Genomic DNA, 25,057 nt, shown 5'->3' with positions numbered 1-25,057 from the left:
TAGGATGAAATACAACTTATATACACAAAGAAACAAGTCCCTGCAGTCTTTGCAAAGGGTCCAGTTTCAAGAGCGCTGCCATGCTGGGGAAGGTCGCCATGAGCCTGCAGCACTCCCCTCTCCGTGCAGCACGTGATTCACAGCTTGTGAGGCTGGGCATTCCCCACCCATGCCTTGGTGTGAGGAGAGTCAGAGGGATGATGAATCCTTGGAAAGCAGGCGGGTTCGCATGCGTCTGCAGGATTCCTAGAGCAGAGAATTAGAGCAATGGGATGCTTGAGACATACAATACTGCACAAGAAATGGTTAACATGCTGTCCTCTCCCTGCAAGGATTCCCCCCTGGAGTCTGTCCCACACCTTTTACCAAAGCAGGACACTAGATAAGAAACAGTGAGCAGACAGGGACCAATACAGCAGTTGGTCTTGGGCTGCACCAAATTCTTGTCCTGTTGCCACCCTGACAGGCTGTTATAGCACTACACTGTATTGCCAGCTTCCCTCTGCTTCCTGTAACAGCCACCACGCCAGCTCATGGGTAGGAGGGCTGTACACACCTGCTTAGATGAAACCCATCAAGGCTTGGCTTCCAGCATGCCAACTGGCTGCAGCTTGGCATGGAGCAGACTGCTACAAGTCAGGGGACAGCAGTTATTACAGAGCCTTACATGCACTCTGTCATCTCTGCAGGCATCAGAGCCCAGCAGGCCAAGCTCCCCACAGGAAGAAATAAGTCTCACCTCTCTTCTGCCCTCCAAGGTTTTCAGCTTTGCTTGGGACATGTGAGCAGGAGATCCACATTTCTGTAACTGAACAAGAGAAGAGAACAAGAGTAGAGAGCTGGGGAATGAAGTGCCATCCACAGCCTGTACCACCAGAGAGCAGCTATCGCTTAAATCCACTCTTGGGCAGGAGCACAGAGGGGCAACACTGGAGTGGAGTGGAGGCCCAGTGCTGCCTCCCCATTCCGATGCTGCTCTTGCCATCTGCTCAGCTTTCACAGCAGCTTCCCAAAACCACGATCACACAGAATAAACTTGGAAGCCTTCTCCTGGGCAGAGAACAGCAAGCAGGTCCCCAAGGATCACTGAAATGAGTGCCCAAAATGCACTCAACACCTCTCATACACTTCCCCACCAGCAGCTTTAACAGTGCTGGGGGCAGCTCTTACCAGATGCACATTCTCTTTGCTGACTCGCTCAGGCTCTGGTGTGGTATCCCTGCTCTTCCTCTCCAGGATAACCGGGGTTCCCAAAACTTTTCGCTGCCATAAGAAGAGAGGGCCGTTGGATAGTGCTTAGAGTGCAAAGTGAAAAGCAAAGGGAAGGAGCAGGATGCATTGCTGGTAAGCAGTTGGATGCTGGGAAAGAAAAAAGGAAGCCAAGCTGGGACAAAGACTGTAGAGCAGAACCATCTGAAACTGTGCCACTCTGCTGAGGCAGCCGATTATAAAGGGTTTGGGAGCTGACCTGAGGCCTGGCCAGGAGCCCAGTCTGTGATAAGCAGGTACATGCTGCTGTGGGGCAGCCTACAGTGTACTAACATGCTAGACTACATGATCAGCTCCCAGCAAGTCCTCATCTCATCTTGGGAAGCAACCAGTCCTTCAAAAAGATGCATAGATCCTACAGCCATGTGTTTCATACATGATTATGCTTTATACTAACAAGGCCTTATTGTCACTGTGCTGCCTTTTCTGTCCCCAGTGGCTCTGTGTTCCTTGGCAGCCAATACTCTGAACAGTCCCTACCCTTTGAGAATCTCATTCAAGCCAGGGGAAGGCAGAAGCAGAAAGCAATATCAGAAACTCACAGAAGAGAGCACAGGTCAGAGGATGCCTTTACCTTAATGAGGCCACTGAAGGAGCGCGAGCGGGTGCGTCGTGGTGCTGGGGATGTAGGTACCTCAGAGCCAGGAGTCAGAGCTGTAGGGTGCTTATTAAACTAGAAGAAACACGAGGGCAGTATGTTAGCACAGTTATACAGTCGCTCTACCTGTTGCCCTCCGCCTAGAACTCAGTTTGCCTCTTCAGGACTCCAAAAGGGAGAAGCCGTTCACTGCTGCAGGGAGAAGAAAGAGGAGGAAGGCGACATCTCCAATCCAGGGTTACAGGGAGCTTGGGTGTGAGGCTGCTTTATGCTGGTTACCAGATTAGCCAAAAGCAGCAGGTATCGGAGCAGAAAGGGGGTTAGGCAGCAGCTGGAGACTGGCAACCACAGCTGGTGCTGACCATTTTGACCAGTCTCTGGAGCAGGAGGTTGGTTGGAAATGCTCATGGGACTGAGAGGAGACAAGTCTGCCCACTCCCCACAGGCAAGAAAGGACAAGACTTTTCTGAGGAAAGAAGCTCAACAAGGCCATGATCAGGACTGCAGAGCTGCTGACTGGAAAGTCCCTGGCTTGGAAAACAGATTGCTCAAAGCACAGCTTGATGCAGCAAGCTCCATGGTGAGCCACATCCAGGACAGACAGCCTCCTCCCCTGCCTTCTTACAGCTTTGCCCCTTACACAGCTCAGAGCCACCTCCCCGGCCTGCCCAGGATTAGGAGCAGCTCTCAAGGCCCTGCCTTTAGCTCTGTGCCCAGGATTGTGCTGACAAGCACACCCCAAAGGTATCTTGCATCCCCACATTACCTGCCGAATAAGCTTCTTCTTCTTTGCAGAGTCAGGCATACTGTTGACATGACGAAAGAGCTCCTTCAGTGCCTCCTCTGTGCGCTGCTGGGTCTCCTCCTGATGGCAAGTGTCCAGCCGGCTTCGCTTCTGAGACTTGAGGGGCTGCAGCTCCTTGGAGCCAGGAGATGTCAGCAAATCCAGGTCATCCTGGGAAAGCGGAGACAGCAGTTGCTTGCCATGCTTTAATCCAAACGAGCCACCCATCTGAGCCAGGCTGGGAAGAGTCTCATGAGCTGACTCAACCCCAGTGAATGCACAGGGCTGTGTTTTCCCTACCCCTCTGCAGCAGCACTGCACCAGCAGGCCCTGTGCCAGGAAGAGGTGACAGCAATGCAAAGGTGACCCCATTGTTTCTTCCCTCCCCTCGCAGATGCCAGCTGCAGAAGCCCTTCCAGGCTTGAGAAGGGTCAGTGCAGCTCCTTGGAATTCATCTTCCCTCTTCTGGAACTATACGAGGCAGGGAAGCATTTGCTGGCAACGCAGGCAAATTGGTCCCAGTGGCAGCAAGAAACCTTTATCCCAGCCCCAGTTCCAAGCAGCCTGGCCACTGCAGCAGGTCTGTCTGTTTGGAAGGCATAACCCCATGAAGGAGCAGGTGCTACATGTACTGGGCACAGAGAGCAGGTTTGCTGCTAAACAGGGGCTGGTAGCTTGCTTTCCCTGTGCTTTTGATTAACAGATGCTTCAACTCTGCCCAATTTCCCTAATGTAGCCACCTGCACTACCGCACCATATGGTTCCCTCGCTCCTGCTCTCTGGGATGCTTTAATGACTTGGTTTGTTTTCAGCTTGTTTCACTCGCAAGAATCCATTCATAGCACTACAGCCTCTGCCTTCATGAAGGGCAGGTGCTGCATTTGCTGGCCTTACCTTTGATGTGTGGGCTCTGGAACCCAGATAGTGCAGCCTGGCACACTCCCTGATGTACGCTGGGGCCTGTGATAATGAGCAAAGTATGTTTAGTATGTGCTGGCTCCAGCAAGAGTGGCACTTCAACTGTACGCACACACCACTTCCATCAGGACTCAGCCATTCAGGGCAGACAAAGCAATGGCATTTCATGTGCTCAGTGCAGTCTCTGTTCACAGTTCCCTTTGATGCAGACAACCAGCACAAGTGCGACATAGAGTAAGAGCAGGGCTCACAGGAACTTTCTCCAAGCAATTCCCCCAGCTCTGAGCTAGCCAAAGAGGAGCCTGAGAAAGAGGGCAGAAAGGAACTTCCTATGGGAGGACTCTGCAAAGAGCAGATGCCTACAGTACAAGGAAGGTCCCAAGAAGTCATGACACTGCCTGTTGCAGAAACACTTCCTTGGGGGAACCTGCAGAAAACCTTACACTCCTGACTGTCCTCCCAGAGCCCCCTGCTCTGAGCTAGACAGGGGCCCAAGACTGCAGGGGTGCCTGTAACAGCAGTGGCTTGAGAAGTTCACAACAAAGTGACCCGCTGCATGAGGCATTCAGCTCTTGGCAGCACTTACCCAGCAGAACTCCCTTCAGTTTCCTTATCCTGCCTGATCCCAAGGGGAGCCTAGTGGCTCCGTGCCCCCAGGAGCCCCATTTCCCAGGCGGGCAGCACATGCTGGGTGTCCAGCAGAGGGTGGTGTTACACTGCACCGTGCTGCTGACCTGCCAGGCAAAGCCACCCATGGGAGGTCTTCCTTCTCCTGGGCTGCCCTGCCCTTTTGCTCACTGCCCTACCTCTTCCCTGCTCACTAAAGAAGCAGTTTCCTGCAGAAGTCCTCCTCCTCCTATTGTAGAAGACAGCACCCAGAAGATACACTTGACACTTGGGATCTGCCTGGACAGGGGGCATTCAGTTTCCTGCTGAAGGGCCAGAGAAAGCAAGATCCCAGAGCATACTTACCTTGAAGAGCTTCTGAGAGTGTTTGATCATGAAGGTCACTCCATTATTTAGCTTGGTGATATTCTCCTGAAGGTCATTTGCTGTCACCTGGCAAGGGGAAACAGCCAAAGGCACAGCAGTTAGAAGGGGAAGAGGAAGGGTCTCTGCTGCCCTTGCTGTCTCTGGGACAAAGACACGCAGTGCCTCAGCAGAAGACCTGCTCTGGAGGAGATAGGCAGGCAGGGCTCAGAGCACATCAATAACCAGAGCTCACAGAGCTAAAGCTGCTCTGGGAGGAGGAGAGCTAGACTGCTCTAGGGCCAAACAGTTCACAAGCAGCACAAGAGAGATCTGCAAGGTTTCTCTGAAGTTATACTTAAAAGAAGTAGGACTGTGCTGTGCTTTGAATTGTACTGAAAAAGATGAAGCATCAGTTGCAAATGAAACCTACAGCAGGTTTGGATTGAACACTAGGACTGAGTCCTGCCAGGAAGCTCCACCTCACCATCCCACCCTCCAACCCTCACATCACTCTATCAGTACTTAATCTTCCCATCTTGGGTCTTCCCCTACAGGCCTGCCAAGACTCTGCCTTCTACTTTGCAACGTCCTACCCACAGATACTGTGGCATTGCTCACATTTCTGGGCCAAAGGATGTGGGGTGCAAACATGAGGGCAAGATTGTGGGCAGACATCTTGTTCTTGTCCTGCTTCTTGGCGGTCTGGTAGAGCAAGTCCAGCAGCAGTTTGAGCAGACTGCGGTTGGGCGCAGGAAGGATCAGAAACAGCAGCTGGAGGGCTTCAATTTGGCGCTCTTTGTCTGGAGTGCTGGTCTTATTGCCCTTCTCATCAAACAGCGTCAGGTCTGCCGAATCACAAGGCAGAAGATGGACACACATTACATTCCCTAACAGCAAGCCTATTGCAATGGTTACCCTTCCCTCTTCATATTCACATCTCCAGACTCCTCCACTGCTGTCCTGAACCCATGACAACAGTTCTCTCCCCCCAGTTCCTAGGCTGATGTGTTAATATGTGGTACTCATTCCAGAGGACAACACAGCTGCTAAGAGCTGTAACGGGCTGAAGGCAAAATGGAGAAGTTCAGATAAGGTAGTTCAGTAACAGCTATTACATACACAGAAACCAAACCTTGCTCAGGAGACACCTCAGGCTTAAAACAGATGAAGACCCAGGTTACCAGTGTGGGCTCCACTCCTGTAGGTGTCTGTTTACTGCTGGAGGGGGAAGACTGGGCTAGACTGTCTGATTCCTTAGGATTTTCAGCTCCAGTCTTTTCACCATTAGGCTGAGATGACAGGAAGTTTCATTCTTAATCTGCCTTTAAGGATTACACTTCCACAACCTACTGTGCAGCTCTGTAGCATTACCAGCTTTTGAGGAGGTTAGTTCAATTCCCTCTAATCATGTCTGCCTCTTGCTGATCACTCACCTGCAATTTTGAGGTGGGCATGGAAGTGCTTGTGTGTGAGCAGTGGCTCTGGCAATTCACCCAGGAACATCTTGAGCAGGGTGGCGACATCATTGGAATGAAACTCCCCAGAATCCAGGTCAATATCTGTACCGCTGTTCAGAGCATCCTTTAGGATCTGTTGCCTGATGCTGTTGCCTGGCACCCGAAACAAGCCTTCTGCTCTCAGATCTGCTTGGCATAAAGGAGAAAAAAGGCCACTGATTAACAAGAGGCTGATTCCCATCTTTTTACCAAAGCAGCTCCATCCCCTTTCCAGAGCCTGACAGCAAACCTCGATGACCTGCATTCAGAGACATGACTTCAAGCTGGCTCCATCAGTAGAAAAAGTCCATGCACAGAGGGAAAGAGATTAACACATTTGCTAGGCAACTCTGGGGAGCAGTCACAGCCTCAGACTCCTGCTGCTGGAGAGCTCAGAGCTTTTCAGTCTCTCTGCATCAGACACCTGAGGTGGGCAGGACAAATACCCCTCGGGATAGGAAGACAGCAAGACAGAGTCACTTACTTTTGTGCAGATACTCAATTAGTTGGGAAACCTGTGCAATGCCTTCTTCTGTCAGCGGTGAGCCAAACACCACCCCTTTCTCTGCAGAAAAGAAGATAACAAATGTATTCAAGCAACTCAGAAGCCAATAGCCACAGAGGTGAGTGGTCCCCAAAGAACAGGATCTCAGCATGCAAAGACCAGTGCCCAAAATGCCAAGGGTGGTGGTCACAAGGACTCCCACAGATGTGAGATATCACAAGCACTCCAAAATAAGTCACTTCATCTCACCATGCTGTACTTACAAGGACTTCATCACTGTGCTTCTTACCTCAGCTTAATTACAGTTTTTTTATCAGCTAAAGCAAACATTCTATAGTTCCTGAAAAGAAAACAACACCAGAACAGATGCTTCAGTTTTAAAGGGCAAATCATCTGCAAGCCTGAACCTTATGGAAAGACTGAAGTGGGAAGGGCAGATGTGACAGCCTGGATCGCCTGGGTGCCTACTGCATTGTCACACTCTGCACCTGGGAAGCCAAGTCCAGATTAATCCTCACTGGCTTGACATGGAGTGAAGCAGAAATAAGAGGTGCAGCTATGAGTCTATGGGAGAGCAGAACAAACACTACTGGGGAAAGCAGGCATGATCTGACTGGCTCACACTGACCTCCTTTTCAGGGATGGGCAATCCCTGGAATTCCCCAATCCCAGTGAATCTCTCTTCCATGTCAGCTGCCCTGGCCTGAGTACAGTAAAGTACAAGGGCTGAACAAGGGAGAAATATATATTAAAGAAAAAGGACAGCAGCAAAACAATGAGCTGGGCCCTCCTCCATATGGAACACTGACAGCTCCTCTCACTCACTCCTGGAGTTTGCTTTCATCTCATGTGGCTGTTACAGATGGGCAGGAGCTGCCAGCTCCAGAACTCCAGTGAATAACAGAGGGCACAGCCCCAAAAGAAGATAGAAGCAACTGAGCTGAAAGGAAGGAGATCCTTGCATGGAAGGAAACATTAGGTGAGAAGCCCATCTAATTGAAGGGCACTCATTGAACCAATGCAGAAAAACATTCCTGACCAGAGAGGGGCTTTCCAGGAAGATGGTGGTTATCCAGCAGGACAGTATGTCTAAATAAATGCAGTCTTGCTGGTGAATGGCTTTTTCCATCCCATACCCACAGCCAGCACACTCTACCCCTCAGAACACTGAGGCAACTCCCAAGGGCTTCACTGGCAGCAACCAGAGCCCTGAGCACCTCTTTTCCCTCAGATGCATGTAGGCTTCGACTGCAGCTAGAGACAAGATGCTGTTAATAATAGCAAGATAGATGATACCACACCGTGCTGACTGGGACTGGGAACTGGAACCAGGCGCAGAGCTGCTTTGTCCTGCCCTTGCACTAAGGCTTCTAAGAGCCAACAGATTTAAGAAGAGAATATTCCTCATTTCTTCCATTAGGCTGACAGGAGCATGGGCCACTTCTCTGGGCAAGTTGGGCATCTGCACCCCAGCTTTCTGTGGCTGAATATTTCCCTTCTTACTGTTACAACTGATAGCCCATCAACCCAAACAGTGCATTGGCTGGTCTGATAAAAATTATATCCCCCACAAGCTTTCTCTTGCCTTTCCCCCCCATAGTACATTTTGATTTTACCAGCTTTTGGTCTGTTGTACTGCAGACGATACTGTTCTGTGGTGCTGATGCTCACTGCATGTGGAAAGACCTGGTTAACCCTGTGTGCTTCTTCAGCAGCCTTCCTATGCAACTAAATTTATTCCACCTGAAGAATGTTCTGCTTTCTTCTAGGACTTCTAAAATACATGGGAAGCCACCAGAAACTTCAGCATCCTGTTAAATCAAGAGCGTTCTGACTTCCCTCTGGTAACGAGCATGCTTCAGTCTTGCAGGAGAAAGGAGGGTGATGTGAGCCCTTGATCCACACATAGGATCTGACAGGCCTGAGTCTGAAGGGATGGAACAGCTGGCAAAAGATTCTCGTCCTTGAAGAAAACTGAACTCATTAGACATTCAGTAGGTATAATCAATAGTGGCCAGGAAGAGAAGAGGAAAATACAACTTCTTGAGACATGCAGGGCCTGGCAAATTATGTTTACCTTTGAAGTCAGAAGTTGATATCTGAATGAGAATCAGATTCCAAAGAAACTTGAAAGCTGTGTTTGGAGAATGGATGTTGAGTTATGGAAGGCTTAGATGTTATTGTATGATTGCTTCTGAAACTAAGAAGCAGCATGAGATTGAGTTTCCTGATGCTCAAAGAAGTTGTAAGTATTTGCAGTTTGATCAGTTCTGAGCTCTATGGTCCTTGGCCTCTGGCTTTGAAGAAATAAAACCTGTTTGTTCTAGCTGGTCTCTAACACAAAGGAAAACAAATGATGGCTCCAAGATAAAACACACAGTACATGAAACTGATTTTCTCTGCAGGCACAAACTTCTTTTTCTCAGAGTTCAGCCAAGGAGTTCACAGACAGTGCCTGTCAATGCAGGGAGACACTGCCATTGCAGCCCGGGAGTGCAGCCAGCAGACTTGGAAACATCTGCTCACCCTAGCTGTAGTGAGACACATGGCCATGGGGATGGCTGAATGGGGAAAAGCGAAGCTCTTGGGGAACAGAGTTAGCAGGAGATGTCAGGTCTGATAAGAGCAGTGCTCCAGCAAAGTACAGATAATTTAAAAACACGAGCTAGAGAAGGCTTACAGGCCTCTGCTAGGAAAGTTTTGATAAACACATGAAAGTTTCTATACACACCAGGAGAACACTTTCAACTTGGTTACTCATTCATTTCTGCTTGTCAAGGGAAAAGTGTCCTGCTACTCTCTGAGAACAGAGGCAGGAGCGCTGCCAGGTACAAGCACAGCCTATCTTCAGTTTGAGGGCAGCATAAAGACCTGTTATTATGGAGCAGCAAGGCAAGACGGCAATACTGAATAATTCTCACCTAAGGGTGTTAAAGGACTTCACTTGCCGTACTGTAGTTTCCCCTGCAGTGCCGTCCAGCCCAGCGTGAGTGGATCTACCAGGTTCCTACTGGTTGAGCGAGGAGTGGGGGGCTGAAGTTATCACCAGAAAATTCAGCCTGAGCAGTGGGGCTGCAGAGCTTGTCCTTATGAAACCCAGTGGAGGAATAGGTTTGGTTGAATGAGAAACACTTAGAGAAACTATATAAAGGTTGAATAAAAAAAAGAAAAAGCCATACTAGGGCATAGTGATAGCTCTCTTCTCAGAGGTACTCACAATAGCAAAATTGCTCAAAGGAAGGGGAAGACTAATTAGAAGTGTTCAACCTCAGGCTGCCAACATCTGAAGGCAGCTACCCACAGCTTCTCTGCCAGCAGACAGCCAGTCTAGCTAGGAAACCAGAGCTGATGAGGGATGTGTGAGGTGCCCAGATGGAGGCAGTTTCTGTCTAGATGAGAAGGTTTAACTGAACTTACCAGGAGAACCAGGCTGTGCTTGAGTGGGGGCAGAGGTGGAAGAAGGCACATAGACACCTATAACAGCCTTTTAGTTACAGCAAAACAGTGGTAAATGCCAGCCATTGAAAAAAAGATCTGAACACAACTGTGCTCAAAAGCAAATCTCAGACTTCTGAGAAGAGGCCTAGGGCTAATATTTCATAACCAAGAGAGCTGAACTTGAAAGAGAAGATAAGAATAGTCTGTTTACCAGAAGAAAACTCCAGCTGAATTTTGCCTCAGAGTGAAAGAGAAATATGTCATCTCTCAGGGCTGACTCTGGGCTTGAACAGCTTCAATCTGCAGAGCTTTGCCACTGACTCACTGGATTGGGATGCGGATCAGAGTGGCACTGGCATTTGAATGGGAGATGCTTATGGATTTTGAGCTGCTCAGACAAGACCTTCCAGAGATCTGGGACAGCAACTGAAAGAAACAGTGGGCATTGAGTGAAGTGGCCTGGAAAACCGGGGTGTTGTTGGTCTTCATAGAGCCTGGTGCTCTCGGCCTTTCCTGATATACTGTCACTTACAAAGAAAGCTAATGATCTAAGGAAAACAGAGTACGGACTCTCATAGACAAGCAGAGAGACAAGGACAACTTGGTGTGTGTTGGAAGAACCTGCAACTTGTTTAGGCACCCCTCGCCAGCTCAGTGCTACCCAAGCCAGACCAGAAACACCCAGGGACCAAAGCTGTACCTTGGTGGCATGCAGTGCACTAAGCACACCATCAAGGCCAGCCTGTCAGAAACCACAGCAATAACCCCCCAGGAGGAGGGTACTCTAGAAGTAGCAAGACATTTCCAGGGTGAACTCCCTTGCCATTTGCTCCTTTCCAGAGGTGCCATTCCCAGAGATTAAAGCCCTATAGTATTAAGCATTCAACACAAGCACAGAACAACAGGCCTACACTAGAAGTTTTGTAAACTACATGTAACGGATGATGACAGCCAGCATCACCCTGAATGTGGGCACCAGGCATCATGATACTCACCCTTTCGCTTCAGAGACATCAGAGAACGAAAAAATCCAGAGGCTGTGCTGTTTGCCCCAGGCAGCTTTGGGTCTTCCTCTCCCATTAGCTGGGCGAGCTCTGCCCCAGGCAAGTCAATGAGCCTGGTAATGTTGCTGACAACAAGCTCTGTGAACACCTCTGGTTTTTCATGGCGCAGCTTTTCCACAAAGAAGTCAGGGTTGAAGATGATGGGCTGGCTGCGGAGGGAGGAATCATTGCAGATGACAAAACTGCAGATGGCATCACTGGAAAAGAGGGAAGGAGAAAAAAACCCACAGTAACTCCTCATTACATTGAGTTTTACAGCCAGCTGCTCTGCCCTGAAGGAGACATCTGCTGACACAGGAGCCACCAGTCAACACCAACAGTACTGTCTGTCTTTAGTGAGAGTTCAGTGCAGTGCACTTACATTTCCCTTTGGAGCAAAACCATTTCTGGCCTGCCTGTACAACACAGCCCAAGACTAACATCATGGTAACATACGCAACACATGGCAATGCCCAAGTAGAACTTTCACTGCATCTATATCCTGCCGGTTCAGGCTGATGACACCAAACACTTTACATTAACTTACCACTCCCAGTCATAAGTAAATTTGGTTCTTTCTTCCTTCCTCCCCAGAAATTCACTCCCAGTGCCCTAAAAGCCTAAATCCCATTTTTTTTCATGGACAGCTTATACTCCTCAGTTCCCATTGCCATTCCATCATCCCTACCTTCCTATCAACGCATAGATAATTCACATGCCCTGGAACTTTAAGATCATAAACACGCAATAACCCTGACCCACGGTTCTTCTAGAGATGTGGTCAAGCCCTCCCAGGTGACAAACTGCCTACAGCTTGGTTACTGCTTTCAGCCACCTACAATAACTGCCCAGCTATGCACTCCCGACTGCGGAGTGAGCATGGACTCATCAGTATTAGCACAAGCTACACAGTCTTTGAGAACCCCTAGTAGCCCTTTTCCTAAAACATCTCCTTCCAGCTCAGACAGCTCTTGTCTCTTCTTCAGGCTGCCCTGAAGCAGGCATTCTCTACCGGTGCTTGCTTTTTCCATTTCTCATGTGGCATGGGAAAAAGGATGCGTCTGAGACACCGCTCTACTGAGCGTTATCTGTAACAGATACTTAGCCTTACCAGAGGTTAGGTAAGCTATATTTATCATGTCTAGAATCAAAATAAAGATATTATCAAAGAGATATCTCAGGTTAATCAGCACTTTTAATGCTCACACTTGAAGCTTATCCCAATTTTCATCTACCTCTAGGTCTTCCCTCAACATCTTCCCACCACTGTTTCAAACACTGGCATGCTTCTGAAGCCCAGTTTACAGTCTAGAGTTGCCCAGCTTGCTTCTCCTGTCCCTCTTTTACTTAAATGTGAGGATTAGTGTCATTATTCTCCAGTCACAAGCTACTGCCCTGGTGCATACTATAAAGTACTGCATGCCAGTTCTTCCAGGGCTCTAGGTGGAGAATGCCTACCCACCCAGCTTACGCATGCTGCATGCTTTCACTGTGGGACATTCCTCAACCCTTTAATCATTTGCTTTCCACCGTTCCAACATCCCTCCTTAGCTGTGAGCTTTAACTGAACACAGGTAACAGAAATGCCCCCCCCGTCCACGTAAGTCCCTTAGGAGTGAAAAGAAACAACTTGCTCTGCTGATTACCTGCCAAAGGCTTTCCTTCCAAAGCCTTCCCACGTAACACCAGAGCACCTTGACCTGCCTCTCCTCTCTGCTGAGGGGTGGAGGCCACATCACTGTGTTCAGACCACACTGGGCATCTGTACTCACTGCTCGGCACATGACACCAAAAGCATTTGCAACCCACTGGACCTTACATTCTTTGGTTCAAGCAGCAGAGCACTTCAGCCACTAGTTCGGAGATCTCAGTAACTTATTGTTCTGATGTAAATCAACAGTGGCTGATGAATGGGAGGACACCAAAGCATGTACTGACAGGTCAGCTGAACTCCAGCCTGCCTCCACGCCCTATCTGTGAGCCCAACAGTTATCTGAGCTGCTGCTGTACATCTCTGACCTGAAGACCATCTTGGTGTGACTTCCCGAACGCGTGATCAGAATAAGAGAATGAAAGCTGCGACTCGGGCTCCACAAGGGGATTTCAGATTTGCTGACATCGGAGGAAACCCGGCTCTCGGCAACGCTAGCATTGTGAGAATCCATACAAACCCCTCTCCCCTTGCCACTGCTCCCCATGGATGTCAAAGGCTCCTTCAAGAGGACAGTGAGGAGGAAGGTCTGGGAGGCAGATTGCAAGGCAGCCTGCCAGGTCATCAGAAATTATGGAACGCTCTTAAAGGCTCCCAGCTGCGTGGCGCAGAGCGGCCCAGCAAGCGTGCTGCCAGCTCCAAATGGGGGCCACGTTTTCCTGAGCACCTCCCAGCCTGGTTTTCGGCAGTTTGTTACCTGCAATAAATCAAGGCCGAAACGCAGCAACTTGGTATCTGCTGCCAAAAAGCAACTGCCAATCGATCTGATCGTATTTGCGTTTCATTGCCCAGGGCTACAATGCACAAACAAGTGCCGGCTCTGCCCATAATGTGGAGCAAGCCCTTGGCCTGAAACCCATGACAACTCATCCTGTGGCAATACAGATCCTGAGAAGGGTTAATAGCAAGTGTATAGGCCCAGTGACCCTGCCTGCAATGATCCGTGCACTGTTATTCACTCACTAGCAGTTTTGTTTCCCCACAGAGAAGATATGCAAATACTTTGCAGCAGTTACATCAAGCATTACAGATTATCTGCTCTCTATGACAATTAGCTATCTAGATTCAGAGAACAGAAATCAAGCAATTCCATCAACTAGAACAGACTGACATGACTCCTCTGCACAGCCCCTGGTAGGAGTCACAGAAAGTTTAACAACATTTAATTCAGAAATAAATAAGATAAAAAGTAAATTTCTTACATGAGTGCTGAGAGCTTTTGGAGAGGCATTAGGAAGCAGAGACAGGGAAAAGAACTTGCTCCTTGTTTCCAGCAACAAAAGAAACCTGCCTGTCCCAGCACAGCCTATGCAAATTCCACGCATGCTACGAGACACAAGGGCGCATTATTGGGTCTGAAAGGCCCCCTTGGCACACACTGGGCATCAGCCTTCACACAGAGACAAAACAGAAAAGAAAAGCTGGACAAATTGATTCATGTCTCTTGCCAAAGGCTGCGTAGCTGGAGTTTAACGGCAAATAATTCCTACATAGAAACCAGGGTTCTGAATTCGGAGCAGCGTGGTATGAAGTGTTCTCCACCTGTATCCAAGAGGAATCCACAAAATAGCTCCAAAGCTACACTGCGTTTGCCATGAGTAAAGCCATGCAAACACATTCCCAACAGCATCCAAGCACATCGGATGTTACAGCACTGTCAGGACAATAGCGGAGTCCCTTAACTGCACAACCCCATGGCCAGAAACCTTCCTAGAAACACTCTCTGCCCCTGCCTTGCATTCTTTTAGATGCTTTCAAAGGCAAAACATGTAGATCACCCCCTCCAGAGCTGGGAACAGCACCATTGCTCTTTGCCACCATTACTGTGCCACCATGTGCTGTTCATCCACTTCAGGCTTCCCGTTCCACGTTTCTCTAGATTCCCATCCAGTTTCCTTGCCTGCCGCAGCTGGGACCAGCCTTGTATACACTTATTGTGGTATGGCACTTCAATGAGCTACTTAATTTTGAAAGGTCACTTTATTAGCAGCTCTTCCTCGCATAGAGAATTTGCCTTTGTATCATTATTGCTAATCAAAATGGAAATGTGAAGCAAACCACTATTTCTGAGCAAAGATGAAGCCCCCACTGGCTTTACACACAATAACCCTGCCAATCCTCACTGCTGCACACACTACAACCTTCAGAAAAAGCCGTGTGCCCCATCTGCTGTTTTCATGTTAAAAAAAGGAAGATGGATGTACTCTACCTACACTCACAGTTTATATATCAGCAGCAAAGGGGAGACAATCGTGTATTGAGGGATTTCTTGTTGGGGTTTTTTGGCTTTGCTTGCAATTACAGTTGTATTTTTCTATACGCTGCGATCTCAGACTGCTTCATGACACGTCAAAAAGATAGGATAATAAATAAAGGAATAAATGGCTTCCTCTCTGATCCCATGAATAAAATCAAATCCCAAAGAATAATGAAATCTTGTACTAAGAGGGTTGTGATTAAGACAGCAGATTAAAAAAAAAAAGGGTCCTATATTGTGCTGAGATTCCTGCCATTCTGGTATCTTTCAGAAGCGAAGCCTGTGATCCCAGCCAAGTCACAAAGAAAGCTGTCTGTCACACACAACGTTCTTGCTGCAGGCATGACAGCCCCATCATTTCATGGGGAGTGGATGGTGCAGGAGGTCAAAATCATGATGAATCAATTAATCCCTAAGGTAACTAGATCCAGGCCAGGGAAATGCCTTGGAAACTAGGACAAAAATAAGACTTTAACTGGCAAAACCTGGTGATTGACCCTGTGGTGCAAAAGCTGTGCAAACAGGCAGATTAGCTCACGTGGCAGCAAGTTTGCATTCAGATAGGTGAGACCTAACTGTTTTAGTGGCTTTTTACAGATTTTGTATTGTTCTAACTCCACCCATGTGAAGGCAGAAACAGGTTCAAGCAACATGAAATACAGCCTAAGGAGAGCATAATCAGCCAAAAAGGAAAAAGGGGGCTGTGTTTGTCTAGCTGGGAAAGTGGAAAAACTGGAAACTGCAGATTTCAGATGAACCTGATGTATCTAATTCAGTGGGCAAAATCCATCTCCGGTGCAGTTTTGCGCACTTGTATGTCATCACTGAGAAGCTAACACTTCAGACACACCACAGTAGACTAGTTTTGCTGTAAAACTCACGAAAGGATTAAAGAGCTTTTGAAAATAAGGCGGATAATAGAAGAAAATCTCCCTCTGTAATAATAAAATCTTTAGACTACAAGAAAAAGCCAGGCTGCTACCAAATACTGAGAGCAGGGAGATAAGCGGGCAGTTCTAAAGAACACAAAACACGAGCAATTCTTTGCCTGGCTAAGCACAAAGGGGATGGGACAGATGTGAGCTGGTTCCTATTTCCCCAGAGAGAGAGAAGTAGCATCATTTCCTATCTCGTGCCAGAGTAAGGAATCAATTAATAAGGATGTCTGAAGACAGTATTTCCAGAGCCAGATAGGAGCCATCCCAGATTTTGCAAAGATGAAAGAACCATAGTGGAATTATGTGGAATCATTTTAAGTAAAAAGGACTAAAAGACAAATTATTTCCCAGATTAAAAAAATAATATGCTTTAAAGAAGTCCAATGGGAACGGAGTGCAGAGACATTAGAAGTGACTCCACAGCTGAGGTTGCTTTGAGGACTGTACTTCAGACTGACATTCTTGTAAGATAGCGTAACAAAGATCACATTCAGGCCTCAGATTTGGCACAGCAGCTCTTCGTAAGATGAGTGATTTGCCTCTGAAAAACGTTAAGAAAAACATGCAGCAATTTTTGCATATGGTTATACTCATAAGGTCTTTAGGGGCAGAGTCCTTTTGGGATGAGTACACAGCACACAGTGCAGTGGATGCCAATCCTTGCCTACTGTCTCTGGACTTCATACAACTACAACATACTACATAACACTGCCTTTTTAAATCTTGCTTTGCTTTCTTCCCATTTAAAAGCTAACATGGAGTGATTCAGCCTTTTGGCTACGGGAAACAGATAATAATATGCAATTTAAACAGCAAGGAACTGGTGAAGAAAGCTGCTATTATGCGATGGCAGCCTGTGCTGGACAACCTGGAACTAATGTAACACCAGGCCGTCTTTTAGACAGCGGGTAAATTGGATATCCCAGTCACTGCTGCAACCTATGAATTCAAATTCTGTCTCAGTAAAGGACTCAAAGCAGACGGCGGCAACATCAGCTACACATCTGCGGTGTGAACCTGGAGACGGACCTATCTGGGAAGATAAAAGGGTTGGAGGGGGCGGGTAGGAAGTGTGCTTTGGATAAAATGCAAGATATTGCCAGTGTCAAAGAGAACTGCAGTAGCGAGACAGCTTGATATATGTGAAGCATCAAGAAATTTCCATTTCAGCATGAAATTTCTCAGGTTTGACCTCAGTGAATTCTTTTGCGATCTCTTTCATAATAGCCACTGGAATATTTTAAAGTCATCAAAGCCATACTTCAATCAGCCATCACCACAACATCAGAGCATCCAGATGCCTTCTAGTGCTAAGAGGCGCCTCAGAGAGGAACCGTATGTTCACTGCGGTGCTCCTCACCAAGTCTTCTTCCCACCACCAGCAGCACAGCTTTGGATGATCCCACGCTGTGTGGTGGGCTCAGCCTCCTACCCAAGGCTCTGTAAAAATGCAGGAGCACAGCTACTGCCAGAAACCCAGCAATTTTACATTAAGGATCGAGCAAGCTCATATACATGCCTTAGCATCAGGTTAACACGGTCTAACAGCATTAAACAGCAACGCCACTCCGATTTTCATGACTTTCAATGCAGTCTAAAGTTTGTGTCTTTATTTTAATATAAATCCCTACTGGGAACAGCAATAAAAGAGGAGCCTTAGATCCAATTTCACTGAAATCGGCACCAAAACTGAATCTTTTTAGATGGCAGCAGCTGCCTCTTCTCGTTGCTGATCTATTCAGTTTTATCACTGTGGCATTGGGAACCTCGGTCACAGCTGGGGACTCCACTGTGCTCCATGCTGTACAAACACAGAACAAAGGCAATACCCCGGTCTTTAGAGGGCTGATAGCTAAATCTGAAATGAATGCTGGAGGGACAGAAAAGGAGGAATCCCAAGAGAAGAGACAGCACTATCAGTCAGCATGACTGATAGAACCAACCTCTGCCAGCTTTTCTGTAGACACTATTAAAAAGGAGGGCGAGGAAGGACAGGAAAAATAATCAGGTCACACTGCAGACATTTAGAAGAAATCCAGCTTCTGCACGAGGGGCAACATGGGACTGAGCACAAAGGAGCTGGTTTGAAAGCTATCAGGCAAGGACGGCTGGGACGTGGGGCTGAGGATGTAAGAGCTGAGCTCCAGGCACTGGTGAGGCAGAGACAACAGTCCAGCAGTGCTGGAGGAGCCAGGCAGCACCACAGGGCACCGTGTGGCTGTATCCGGACCCCTGCAGCAGGGTGGGAGGGTCGCAGCCTGAGGAAACCCTGCAGTCACTTCCCACCACCCAGAACACGCTGGGCAGGAATGCTGCCTCTCCTCTGGGAGGTCACCATGGCCTCGGGCTTGTCTGTATAGAAACAATTTATGTGTTTTCCCTTCCCCAGTCATATAGTTCTAGTCATGACAAAACAACGAATTTGGCTTTGCTTTATTTTACTAATTGAAGCCATTGTGAATAACATACCATAGATTTGCAGTACTCTGTGGGGCCAGGTGGTAGCTGAATACTATGTCCCATGTCTAGGACAAGTATTTTAGGCCTTTTCTCCCCATGCGCTAGAGAATTACCCACCAGGACCTTTGGCTACAAGTGTAACAAACTAAAAGGACACCTCTTCTTCCCATGGACCCTAACATCTTTCTTGTGTAATCTAAAATTCTCCATTGAACATGTGTCCATGGACTCGCACCAACTGACTGCTCTTCAACTTTATTCCTATCCCATTTTTGTTCCTTACCTGGGAGGACTGCAAGGTCCACACATGTCCGTTGTATCCCCAGTGTGCCAATGGGTACTTTCCAGTTGCCAACAATGGCAGTATTCGCTTGCTCTCATAACCTCTTTACTTCCCCATTTTGAGTGCCCTGGAAGCCAATAAGAAGCATGGCCCAGGCCCACCTTTACCTCCTTGGCCTCTAGAATTCAGAACGTGCTGCATGCACCTCTGATTGTCACGCTTACACTTGAAGATAAGAGGCCAGAGGCAGCGAAAATGCAGTTTAGACACTAGCAAAGATACATCATGTAGATGCTTCTCAAGCTTGTGGCTCCAAGCCAGCGCCCAGGTCAGAGCAGAATTACCATCTATAAAGAGGAGCCTCACAACAATCAAGTTTACTTCTGGCATGAAAAATTGAGCAATCGTAACATTAGCACAGCAAAATTAGCAACCTATTGCAGCAACTAGTGCGGGAACTCAGAGCAATCCAGCAAGGCAGAAAGGGTATTTTCCTCCAGCACTCCCACAGGATGGTAACCACCCAAAACTGGTAGCATCAACTGGCGCCTAGAATACATTTGGGAATCCCATCCCGCCTTCAACTGTCAGCACTTGAAGAAAGCATCACAATGCCAGTGCTGCAGCACTCACAGGGTCACTTGGCTGCTGCTGGTTTTAGTGGACCAAGGTGATGCCAAGACCTGGGTCAAGACCCACAGCCAGCTCTCAACTACTGTTGAGTACGGTTCTGTGGTCACAGCCTGGCAAATACAGACAAAGGACTCAGAAAGCCACGCTTCAGTAATTCCATAATGCTCCTTGGCTCTGGAGGAGCAGTGGGCAAGCTGCATGCCTGCATCTGTATTTTGTAGCATGGTGGTGTTTACAAAGGATGAGAGCACATCAAATCCCTTCTCATCAGCAGTCCTCTGCAGACACCACCGAGTATGTCAGAGGCCACATCCCATGTTCCAGATGTGTAAACTCTCACAAGCTGGAACTGCAATGAGGCACACCTGGATGCATGCCAGCACTGAAATAAACTGGTGACATCTGGTCAGGGCTGCTGAAGCACACAGATAAACAGGCTGGGCCAGCCGCAGAGCAGCACAGCATGCAGCACCAGACAGACAGGGATGCACAAAGCAGCACAATTAACTCACCAAAGCAAGCAGAATGGGGGCTTAGTGGTTTTGAAGGGGATTTGGGCAGGCTAGGATGTCAAAAACTGGAACATTGCATACAGATAACAAAATTCCTATGAGAGTAACCTATACTGTCACTTTGTGCAACTCTCCCATGCTGATCAGAAGCAGCTTCACTTCCCATCCCACCTGACAGGTCACCTCTGTCTGGATTCTCTGCAGAGCCCAGTGAGCAGGGATGAATTGATGTGCTGCTCCAGCGGCCGCGCAGGAGGGTGCCGAGTGGCCTGTGTACGAGAGGGGAGCTGCAGGCACCCTTGAGAGCTTGTGAAGGATGTTTCCTAAAAGGCTTCCCGCTCTCCAAGGCACAGGCAGCCGTCACACGCTTGTCTCCTGCTATCTGACAGCTCGCGAGCAGGGCTGTAGGAATGCCCATATGGAACTCCCAAACCATAAAGCTACGTTTCAACCTTGAGTCTGAGCTCTAGAAAAAACAAAAAAGGAAACTAATGCCGGCTCCCCTGAGAACTTCCTGCCTCTGAAAATCAGAGCTGCCACATTACCACTCGAGAAGAAAGGATATTTTGGCCAAAGTCCAAATTATTAGAGCTTTATAGGCCAAAAGCAAACACATTAGAAGTTCTCGTCAGCCAGCTGGCAGGCAATTACTTAAGCAGCTTATCACATTCCCTGCTATCTACAGCTCCTGACAAAAATTATGAGGAAACTCGAGATAGTTTAATCACAATTACTGTGTGTAGAGGTGAGAAAGGCCAAGAGCCTGGGAGCAGGCCCTTGGAGAAGAGGGCCCACTGGTTGTCAGACACAACAGTGAGTGTAGTGCATTACCCAGATGAGAGGGCAGGAGCTCACCAACCTGTGAAGCTCTCAAACAAAGGGTCAGACAGATTTAGCACACCATGGAGCCATGGTTCCTCCCAGTTCTCTGTCCATGCTGGCTCCAAGACCACTGCAACTTGGGAACACAGGAACTCATGGTGTCATTCCCCAGATCCCAGCACAGGTTTGGTGAAAGCCTGCACAAAAGCAGCACAGCAGGTCCATGCCTGAACCCAGCAGAACACAGGCCAAGGGAAGGGCTTCAGCTAAAGAAAAGTGAAAATGAGATCCTACAGAAAAAGCTAACTCTGAAGCAAGTGGAAAATACAAGGCCCCAGCTGTGACCGAGAGCCTAACCCAGCATACAGTGGGACAGTATTTCCAAGAGGAACTTGACTTCAGTGCAATCATTCGATGCTAGCCAACATTTCCATGCTGCCCTGTCTCCTTCCCATCTGTTCATGCCATTTATTAAACTACCACGCACTGGAGACTGTTAACCTTTAAGACAAGGAATTCAATTTCCTAGCACAGTGTCCAGCACTCAGCGCTTCAGTTTCAGGCTGAATTGAGTGTCCAGGCACCTTTAAAAGAGCATTAACGAAGCCCAGTGACATTTTCATGTGCATATAAATGTGCACACAGCAGCAAGGCAATGACTAGCCTGGCAAGGAGTCCCAGACACTGCTCTGGGCTACGTGGGCAAGCAGTGCTCCCCCTGCATGCAAACAGACAATAAACTGAAGTGTAGCAGAACAAGGATCCTGTTGTCCAAGCCCATCCCAGGCACTGGATGAGAACAGGACAGAGTGTTACATGCAAACATACAAAAATACTGCAGATGCAACACAGCCTTGAGTTTGTATCTGGATGTGTGCCCGACAGGGACTGGACTAAGCAGGGGGTTAAAGGCAAGTCCAGGTCTCAAAGATTTTAGTGAGGGCTATGAAAAAGGGAATGCTTGAATAGGATTATCGTGGGCTCCAGGCTATCTTCAGAGAAAAGGAGCCGTGTGTTCAGACTTGCCTTTAACTCTGAAATCAACCATTTTTCCTGCATGACCCTCAGCAAGTCGCTGACTTTTTGCCATTAAGTCATGTTTACAGCTAATATTTCCTATTTCCAGTAAAACACAGATGGCAATTGTGCTCCTTTGATCGCCTGTTTACGATGTGAGCCCTTGATGTCCAGTTGTGCAGTGACACTCCATCGCATACTAAAGCAAGCCACTTCAGCAAAATGCCTTATGCCTTTTTCCAGTTCATCCTACCTCCCAGGCCCATATAGCTTTTTCCCTTTCACTCCGTCCACCCCTGCCGTATCAAATGGCTGACATGAGCACTGAGTGCCTGGCAAGGCATTTAGGCACTGCTCAAATTGAATGTTAAATGCATTCATTAAGCAGACAGATGTTTCCCTTTTGCAATTGAGCACTCAGGCACACTGCAATCATTCTCAGTTATGGAGAGCAAGGCAGAGGCTAGAGAGACCACAAACAGGAGAGAGACCCACACAAATCATCTTTTATCATGTTGAGTAACATTTGGTAGGGAGGTTAAGACAACCAGCTTTCATTTCCAGTCTTTAAGTCAGCATGCTGTAAGACCACACGCGCAGCATGCAAGCTTTACTGGATAAGTTGCACTTCTCTCCAGATGAGAAGAAACGGGGGCAAATGCACAGTCATGAAGCATACTGAAAAATATAACTACATATATTAAAATAAAAAATCTTTGTGGTGATAGATCTGCAAAGCAAGAGATCGACTTGCTAGTGCTACCTATGGGTGACAGGAAGCATTGGAATAAAACTTGCACTTAAGGTTTAACTTTAACACAGTCATTTGCTGGGGGACATAAAGAGCTGCAGGATTACATCCTGAGGACAATTGTCAGCGTATAACAAATAAATCCAGTCCTTTGCACTGATCCAGGTCACATTTAAAATGCTTTCTATAAGTGTTGTATTAGCTGCACAAAGCGTTTTAGGTACTCCCTAGTCAAACATGCCACACTGAGCACCATCTCTTCATCCCTCCATCCAGAGCAACGCTCTGCCCCAACCCAGGCACCACAGCAGTGCCTCTGAATAAGCACAGCAAGTGCCATCAAGATGGGTCCTCCTCAGCAGAGGACAGGACAGCACCACTGTGAATCAGGACAGATATGAAGCATCAGCACTCAGCTGTATTCATTTTTCGAGTCTACAGGAATTACCACACAAAGGATGCTCACTTTGCAGCTCCACACTAGATACGCAGGGGGAAGAAAGATAAAGAGACATTACAGCCTTCTAGCAGTCATTTGACAACACTGATGCACTGAGGTGCTCATAGTCTTCACTATTTTACTGGCAACAGTTACAGAATGGGTATGCATGCAAGAGTATGTGCTAAAGGTGACTTACATGAAGCTGACATCACATGTGTATTTAGACAGCAAGAATAACGCGTGTAGAGTGGACAAAGCCGGGGAGAACGAGGGCTAGATGCGAAGCAAGTCTATATAGTGCCATCACCCTACCAAACCTCGCAACTGCCAAGGGCTCAGCGCTAGGACTCGCTTTGCGGCTGCAGCGAGAGAAGCCAGCCCCGCACAGCACAGCCCGTACCTCTGCAGGCAGCAGCGGCCGGTGCAGGGGGGAAATGCGGCGGCTCATCTCGCCAGCTCTGGCGCAGGGTTAAGGGGAGAACCCGAGGGCGGATGGTTTGGAGCAGGGTCTCTCCCGTGGCAGGAGGAGCAGGCGGCATTTCCCCTGCAATGCAGCACCGGGACACTGCAGGGAGCGCGCCCCGGCCGCGGGACCAACGGGGACAACGGAACCGCAGCACCGAGATGCGGCAAAACAGCACGGGGGTGTCTAGAGGCTTCCACACCGGGCACCCGCAGTCCCATGGGGCTGCACGGCAGAGCGCTGGGGGCCGCCTGGACTGCAGGGCAGACACAGCCCCCATAACGGATCGGGGCCAGCGGAGCGGCAGCCGCACCGCAGCAGAGGTGGCAGGCCGGGAAAGCGCCGCAATGGGCGGGCCGAGGGGCACGGGCCGGCGCCTGCCCGCCAGCAGCATGCTGCGGACGGGCGGTGCGGGTGCCCGCAGCGGGTCGGGCCGCCACCCACAACACAACGAGGGATCAGAGAAGAAGCCCCGCCGCCCCCGGGAGGGTGCGAGGCGTCGGCCGGCCCCACGGTGCCCGCTCCTACCTGCCGCCGCGCCGCTCTCCAGGCGCCGGTGCTCCCGCAGCCATCTCATACCTGCCGCTCCGCCTCCCCATTGGCCCGCCGCACCACCCCCTCGGCCCCGCCCCGCCCAGGAGACGCATCGCCATTGGCTACAGCCGGTGCCGGCGCGTCGCCATTGGCCGGTTTGAATGTGCAACTGCCGATCCGCGATCGCAGCGGGGGGAAAACGGCCGCCCACTCCGCGCGCGGCCTGCTGGGAGTTGTAGGCCGAGCGGGCTCGGCCGGGCCCGGTGTGGCGGCGGGCCCCGTGTGGCGGCGGGCCCTGAGAGCTGAGGAACTGCGCCCGAGGAGAGGGAACAGCCGGGATGACCAACACACATGAGCAGTGGTCCTGTGCGCAGCACCAGTCCAGAGCGGTTAAAGTTCTTATGCTACCATCTACCAGTGCTGTGTACACCTCAGTATTCAGCATAAAACCACAAATTGCAATGTTTTTGTTTCAAGGAATGCAGCTTGCACTTAACTGATGCAGCAAGGGCTGCCTGAGCCCGCAGAACCCAAAGTGCTCCAGGAAACATGAGTTACACCAAGGAAAGAAGAGAAAGCAGGAAGACAGATAGCTCTGGTGGGCCTGGAGTCACATGTTAGAGGTGTCAGGGGCTCAAAGGTGACTGCTGCCTGCCTCCCTCTGTGTCTGCTCTCAGCAGAGGGAGGGCATCATGCCAAGGCTGCAGGCAACAGAGGAAGATGGACGGAGCTCCTGCTGACTGAACATGGTGCTGCTGGAGATGCCTGTCCCGTAAGCCAGGCTGTGGGCAGGACTAGAGCAGCAGCACCTCAACATGGCCACAGGGTTAAGGGTCCAAGTGAGAGCCTCAGGTAGGGAGGCAGGAAAGGGATAGTGCTCCTGCCAAGGCAGGACCAATACCAGTACAAGAGCTCCTCCTCCACCTCAAAGCTTATAAAAGGATCTTGGGAAAAAAACCTCGTAAAGCTCATAAAAGAGCCACAAAACTGGATCTACGGCTTTCAGGAAGAAGCCTACAGTAAGAAGCTGAACAAGCACAATCCCTTTAGCTTATTAGGAGACTAAGAAGCGTTGCAACTTCAGCATGTAAGCTACCACAGTAGTAAATAACAAAAGACTTAAGGCTTTTTAACACAGAAGGGAAAGCCAGCTACATCCACAAATACACATTCTTTGCTGCGTGAGCAATGGGACCCATATACCCTACCTT

The 25,057-nt window shown here is 49.0% G+C and overlaps 1 protein-coding gene across 3 annotated transcripts; it reads right to left on the bottom strand.

Annotated features, from left to right (window-relative positions):
* Positions 1–23,937, bottom strand: ARHGAP19 (Rho GTPase activating protein 19). 3 transcript variants are annotated; one of them, XM_061372463.1, is made up of 12 exons: positions 23,841–23,937; positions 10,976–11,241; positions 6,522–6,602; positions 5,975–6,184; positions 5,160–5,386; positions 4,542–4,628; positions 3,546–3,611; positions 2,634–2,822; positions 1,844–1,942; positions 1,171–1,263; positions 740–808; positions 1–246 (listed from the first exon to the last, which is right to left on the bottom strand). In XM_061372463.1, the coding sequence occupies exons 1-12, from the start codon at positions 23,909–23,911 to the stop codon at positions 190–192; spliced, it is 1,515 nt and encodes a 504-aa protein (XP_061228447.1). In that variant the 5' UTR covers positions 23,912–23,937; the 3' UTR covers positions 1–189. The 3 variants fall into 3 exon arrangements, with proteins under 3 accessions (XP_061228447.1, XP_061228448.1, XP_061228449.1); XM_061372464.1 differs by lacking the exon at positions 23,841–23,937 and adding an exon at positions 13,937–15,002; XM_061372465.1 differs by lacking the exons at positions 1–246; positions 740–808 and having other exon boundaries at positions 1,240–1,359.
* Positions 23,938–25,057: the final 1,120 nt, after the last annotated feature.

This window comes from Neopsephotus bourkii, unplaced genomic scaffold, assembly GCF_033783945.1.
Source record: "Neopsephotus bourkii isolate Nb327-2 ecotype Australia unplaced genomic scaffold, CSIRO-AGI_Nbou_v1 NB_1615, whole genome shotgun sequence".
NCBI classification, from domain to species: domain Eukaryota; kingdom Metazoa; phylum Chordata; class Aves; order Psittaciformes; family Psittacidae; genus Neopsephotus; species Neopsephotus bourkii.
Note: the sequence above shows the minus strand (reverse complement) of the source record. Positions and strands in the feature narration are given on the sequence as shown.

Coding starts and splice junctions, on each gene's coding strand:
- ARHGAP19 (XM_061372463.1), bottom strand. CDS start 23,911: ATGGGGAGGCGGAGCGGCAGGTATGAGATGGCTGCGGGAGCACCGGCG. Junction 11,242..23,840: donor GGAGAGCGGCGCGGCGGCAG/GTAGGAGCGGGC, acceptor CCTCTTTTCCAG/TGATGCCATCTGCAGTTTTG. Junction 1,943..2,633: donor AGAAGAAGCTTATTCGGCAG/GTAATGTGGGGA, acceptor TGTTTCTTCTAG/TTTAATAAGCACCCTACAGC.